This window comes from Megalobrama amblycephala, linkage group LG21 (assembly GCF_018812025.1).
Source record: "Megalobrama amblycephala isolate DHTTF-2021 linkage group LG21, ASM1881202v1, whole genome shotgun sequence".
In the NCBI taxonomy this organism is placed as follows: Eukaryota; Metazoa; Chordata; class Actinopteri; order Cypriniformes; family Xenocyprididae; genus Megalobrama; species Megalobrama amblycephala.
In genome coordinates this window covers 23,830,944-23,836,943 of record NC_063064.1, presented here as the reverse complement: position 1 = coordinate 23,836,943, position 6,000 = coordinate 23,830,944, and the positions used below count along the sequence as shown (strand labels likewise).

Genomic DNA, 6,000 nt, shown 5'->3' with positions numbered 1-6,000 from the left:
TAAAACAAACTTTAGGTGCAAATCTGCACAGAACTTGTTAACAGAAGTGCAGACATTCAGACAGCAAAGAGAAATGTAATTTACAAGTCATATAGTATCAGTCTTTAACTAGCTGTCACAGCTGTGTGATGTACATCCAATAGTGAGAAAACCAATTAGTCCATCTTGTCCTCATTGGTTTCTTGCTCAAGCTCATGTGAATAGCAGCATTTGTCTCCATGTGTACATGTTCCCTGTAAGAGAAAGAATAGCATTTTCTCTTTATGAACTTTTTTTAAGCATCAAAGTGGTAGTTATGTAGCCGTCTATGGAGGGAAGGAAATCTCTCAGATTTCATCAAAAAGATCTTCATTTGCGTTTCAAAGATGAACTAAAGTCTTAAGGGTTTGGAACAACATGAGGGTGAGTAAATGATGATAAATGTAACTATCCATTTAACTTTGAAAATGAAGAAAATAATTTACTTCTGAACTGAAATTCTCAAGCACTGACAAGTTTGATAATGACAGCTACAATAAAGCAACAAGTTTTAATGTCTCTTAAATCCTTATTATATGTTGAATTCAAGTGAACGTACCTTTCGAAACTTTTTACACGGGAGGCTCTTGAGTTGAGAAGAGTCTGTGATCGGTTTCTTTCTTTTACCCTGAAAGTGTTTTCTTTTGTCCTCCAGCTCAGAGGAGATTCCTCCACTAAACACAAGAGGAAAAAAAAAAGATTTACACTTAAGAACAATTTAGGGCTGTGACGGTAGGAATGACAACCGCGCTACCGCGGTGGTGAAGTTGCCACCGCGGTCGTGGAGTGTCACCGGCGGTAGTGTGACATTTTATATACAAGTACAATGTATAATATCAGAGGTAGCGTTAACTGAAAATTTTCCGTCATTGATGGATTTTTTTTTTTTAGCAGTGACGGAAAAAAATTTGCAGGCCGTCCGTCATTTTGACATATTATGTAGCTTGTAACTGTAATTCCCACCCCTGTCCAGTAGGTGGTGAGTGCGCTCTAGTGTGGCAGCAGAGCGCGAGTTCAGTCTCCAGAATAAAATGAAAACGATGCGCTTGATTACACAGACGAGCACCCAGATTAAGTCTTTCATTTTATAATAATAAAGTTAATTATGCTTACTTACATAATTGTTTTGTTATTTTTCTTGCTGACTATAAGTTCATGGTCAACGAATGGCTTTTCTGAGGTATAATGTTACGTGATATTGTTTGCAACACTGATTGAACGTGATGCAGATTTCGGTAAGATAGTATCTTTCAACTTATTTTTTTATTTATTTTCATTCATGTTTATTTCGTTATGTACAGTAGTAAAGAGGAAAGGATGATCGCATTCACTCACAATCTGTGACGTGTTCAAGATGAAAACTGAAAGTGAGGCAGTCTTTGATCAACTTTCTTTTCATAATATAAATAAATGCATAACTAGGCCCATTTGCTTATCATGTAGAGTGAATAAATAAAAATGAAAATGTGGACGAAATAGAGTGAATAAATAAAAATGAAAATGTGGACGAAATCAGAAGCTATTAAATGACTTATCAAAATATAAAACGATCCTGTCCATCAAAATGACGGCGAAACGCAAATCTAACGCAACCTCTGATGTATGTCTGTATATATATATATATATATATAAAAAATACAACCAAACCCCGCCCCCCCCCTTTGGACCCCACCACCGCAACACCGGCGGTTGTTGGTGATTTACCACCGCGGTAGTAAAAATTTGCCACCGTCACAGCCCTAGAACAATTGAAAGATTTCGAATATTGTTTGACGAAAGAACAGAAGTAGTATGACCGACCCAGCTCTGGCACGTGCTTTGGGTCCCCAGTTGGCCTGCGGGTTCTCCTGGAAACGCGTGAGGTGACGTTTCCGTGACTGAGGGTTTGCGTCCTCTCTGATCTCAAAGCAGGCCTGAAGACTGAATGAGAGAATATGAAGATTAGGGGTAATAAAGTTGTAAACTGCAATTAAACTAAACTAAAAGACAGCAACAGATATGACAGGGATTTTAATATAACATGTAAAATAGCCTTCAGATGAATATAAGGCGTTTGATCCTTACGTTGGCTCTGTGGAGAGAATGCGCTGGGCAGGACTGGTTTCTGATAACCGCTCTCTCTTCACAGGATTGGACTTTTCCTGAGGAATAAGCACACAGAGAAACTACATTAGAAAATGAGGATTTTTCATGAGAACATTTAGAGAGGATCTTGGATTGTGATCACTCACCCAGCAGCGCATGATATCCCATAACACCCCAGCGGGAGCGTCGGTCTTCACAGCATTCTTACAGGCATGAGAGAAAGACACTCTGTACCCAGCGTGCAAGAGAGCTGACCTACACAATAGATAGAAAGCGAGGGCCGCTATCCACATAAGTATTACATTATATACACATATAATATAAATCAGTACAAAATATAATTTTTTCTAATAAAATCTGATTAAAAACAGTAATATTGTTAAATATTATATTATTGAAAATAACTTTTCTATTCCTACGTCTTTAACGTCACATGATCCTTCAGAAATCATTTGAATATGGTGATTTGGTGCTCAAGAAACATTTCTTATTATCAATGTTAAAAACATTTTTTCAGGATTCTTCACTAAATAGAAAGTTCAAAAGAACAGCATAGAAATAGAAGTCTTTTGTAACATTATAAATGTCTTTGCTGTCACTTTTGATCAGTTTGATGCATCCTTGCTGAAAAAAAGTATTTCTTTAAAAAAATAAAAAAATATTGAACAGTAGTATATAATACACAGGTTGCAATTGTTGTATTGATTTTACCTGAATTGCAGCATGGGCGGCGTATTGCAGTGAACTGTGCTGCTCAGATGATCTAAAGCATAGTACAGAGGAACATCTTGCAGCTCCTGAAACACACATCTTTCTCTCAGCACTCATTCTCTATTCAATGAACCAAATCTGTTATTGTCTGGAGAATCTTCGGAACACAAATTAAGATATTTTTGAACCACTGTACTCACATGAACTGATTTAAATATGTTTTTAGTACCTTTATGGATCTTGAGAGAGGAAGTGTCATTGCTCCCTATGGAGGCCTCACGGAGCCATCGGATTTCAACAAAAATATCTCAATTTGCGTTCTGAAGATTACCGAAGGTCTTACGGGTGTGGAACGGCATGAGGGTGAGTAATAAATGACAGAATTTTCATTTTTGGGTGAACTAACCCTTTAAGTTTAATAATGACTGACCTCGGTCACCATGCTAAGCACCCCTTCAATCCGCTTGGACGTTCTGAAGCGAGTGGGGTTCCCTGAAACAGCATTCAGAATCTTCTGAACAAATTTAATATCATGAAGAGGCTCTGCCCAGACAGGACCGCCCAACTAGAAACACAGAGAGAGGAACAAAGAAATTAAAACAAGGAAAAACGTGATATTCAGTACCAACTAATTAACACATCAAAGGGATATTTTATTTTTTGTAGAACACTTAAAGATGCCCTAGAACTAGTTTTAACAAGATGTAATATAAGTCTATGGTGTCCCCTGAATGTGTCTGTGAAGTTTGAGCTCAAAATACCCCATAGATTTTTTTGAATTAATTTTTTTAACTGCCTATTTTCAGCCATAATTACATATGCACCGATTTAGCACGCGGCCCCTTTAATTCTGGCGCCCACGAGCTCTCGACTGCCTTAAACAGCATTTAAACAAAGTTCACACAGGTAATATAACCCTCAAAATGGATCTTTACAAAGTGTTTGTCATGCAAGTGTTTAAAAAATGAAAATAGCGACGGATCTTGTCTCCGTGAATACAGTAATAAACGATGGTAGCTTTGACCACATGTAACAGTACATTAGCAACATGCTAACAATTTACAAATATCACTAAAAATATCATGATATCATGGATCATGACAGTTATTATTGCTCCATCTGACATTTTCCGCTATTGCCTTGTTTGCTTACCTAGTCTGACGATTCAGCTGTGCACAGATCCTGACGTTAATACTGGCTGGCCTTGTCTAATGACTTGAACATGAGCTGGCATATGCAAATATTGGGGTTGTGCATATTAATGATCCCAACTGTTACGTAACAGTCGGTGTTATGTTGAGATTCGCCTGTTCTTCTGAGGTCTTTTAAACAAATGAGATTTACACAAGGAGGAGGAAACAGTGGTGTTTGAGACTCACTGTATGTCATTTCCATGTACTGAACTCTAGTTATTCAACTATGCCGAGGTAAATTCAATTTTTCATTCGATGGCACCTTTAATAGGAGATATTGATAGTTCAGACCTGGTGTCTCTGCCCGCAGTGTTCACAGTTAGGCCCTACAGGTGGTCCAGTGGCTGCTGAATACTTCATACTGTAACAAACACATAAATATACACTTAATAAAACACATAATAATACTTCCAGTACAAAAGCATTGAGGGAAAAAAAAAAAAAAAAAAAAAAAAAAAAAAAATCAGAAATACTCACTGTTTGCCTTGGCTCGTCCTCTTCCCCATCCTCTGCAGACTGAACGCGCCACATCCGACACAGTTATACAGCAGCGCTTGCTTACTGCAAATCACACACACACAAACAGATTTTTTGAATGTTTTTGAAATAAGTCTCTTATGCCTCCCAGGGCTGCATTCATCTGATCAAAAATACAGTAAAAATAGTAATATTTAGAAATTACATTATAATTTAAAATACCAGTTTTCTATTTGAATACATTTTAAAATGCAATTTATTTCTGTGATGGCAAAGCAGAATTTTCAGTTTTTTTATGATTATTATTACTCAGCTATTTTCTCTCTACATAGACAAAGAAAAGCTTGTGTGTTACCTTGCAGAGTTTTTGACTACAGCCTGGCCGGTTCTGACTCTGACGAACACACGGATGTAGAAATCCACGCTCACGCTCAAGAGTGGTTCAATGTATCGCTGATACACGGCTGCTCTCTGATCTAAACAGTGCAGGATTATACGCAGGGCCTAGAATAAAAAGAAAGAGTGAGAGACATAGTTATGATGAAGAGTTGCATTCATCCCATCCATTCACATGCACAACACCAGTGAGCCCATCTTACCATCTCATGACAGTATCTGGACTTGATGGACATAGAGCCATATTTGCTGTAGCAGGTTTCCCCGCTGTTTCCAGCCATTACAGCCATGTCCGTACACGTGACGCAAAGCAACCCTGACAATGAGAAAGCGAGGTTACTCGTGTATATGTGCTTGATAAATTCAAAATGTGCTTGTGGGAGAAAAGCCACAGCTATTGACTCACCTCCCTCACTGACAGCCTGCACAGCCGCGTCCAGAAACGGTGATGGGCTGCCGTAGGGGTCAAGATCAATGACATCATAGCGTTCCTTCCGCCCTCTTGCCTCATACATCACCATACTGGACAGATGGTGTTATACCAGGATTTAGGACGTAACAGAATCAGTGTTGTTAACTAAAAATCATTTTCGGTAAGTAAAACAAAGCTGCAGTTCAAAATATATAAATATTAAACAAAAAATGTAAACTTTAAAAAATAATTAAACAAAAATTAGAAATGAGAAAGGTTTGTTGAAGTGCTAAAGTATCAAAGTAAAATAAAAATAAAAATGAATTAAATCTATAGAGAAATACATTTTTAAAAAATGGAAATATTTTACAATAAGGTTTCATTTGTTAACAATAGTTAACATCAACTAACAATGAATTTAAAAATTTATCTCAACAATTACTAATAAATTATGATCAAAAGTTGTTTCTGTTGTGGAAATTTTAATTTTTCATATGCTTTTTACCTGTATTCTTGTGAAATATGTTGCTTATGGAACATGATATGATGTCGGCTTAAATGGTAATGTTTAACATAGATGTCAGAAATAGAAAGAGCAAGATATGGTATGGGGACATGCAAGATGTATGTTAAAAACATGTCTGTGCTAACAATGTGTGGAAAGTTACAGCCACTAAGAGATGTTCCTAATATGGTAAAAGGACAGAG

The 6,000-nt window shown here is 37.1% G+C and overlaps 1 protein-coding gene across 4 annotated transcripts in view; it reads right to left on the bottom strand.

The window, feature by feature from the left end:
• The window catches only part of trmt1 (tRNA methyltransferase 1), a 28,684-nt gene that overhangs the window by 148 nt on the left and 22,536 nt on the right, over positions 1-6,000 (bottom strand). For all 4 annotated transcript variants that reach the window (XM_048173616.1, XM_048173617.1, XM_048173618.1 and 1 more), the window contains 12 exons: positions 5,287-5,402; positions 5,084-5,196; positions 4,840-4,988; positions 4,485-4,568; positions 4,299-4,368; positions 3,245-3,379; positions 2,815-2,900; positions 2,250-2,358; positions 2,083-2,159; positions 1,819-1,938; positions 578-692; positions 1-233 (listed from right to left, as the gene is read on the bottom strand). The exon at positions 1-233 is cut by the window's left edge and continues 148 nt beyond it. In XM_048173616.1, coding sequence (XP_048029573.1) covers positions 156-233; positions 578-692; positions 1,819-1,938; positions 2,083-2,159; positions 2,250-2,358; positions 2,815-2,900; positions 3,245-3,379; positions 4,299-4,368; positions 4,485-4,568; positions 4,840-4,988; positions 5,084-5,196; positions 5,287-5,402 — 1,252 coding nt within the window. In that variant the 3' untranslated portion in view covers positions 1-155. The remainder of the gene's footprint in view (positions 234-577; positions 693-1,818; positions 1,939-2,082; positions 2,160-2,249; positions 2,359-2,814; positions 2,901-3,244; positions 3,380-4,298; positions 4,369-4,484; positions 4,569-4,839; positions 4,989-5,083; positions 5,197-5,286; positions 5,403-6,000) is intronic.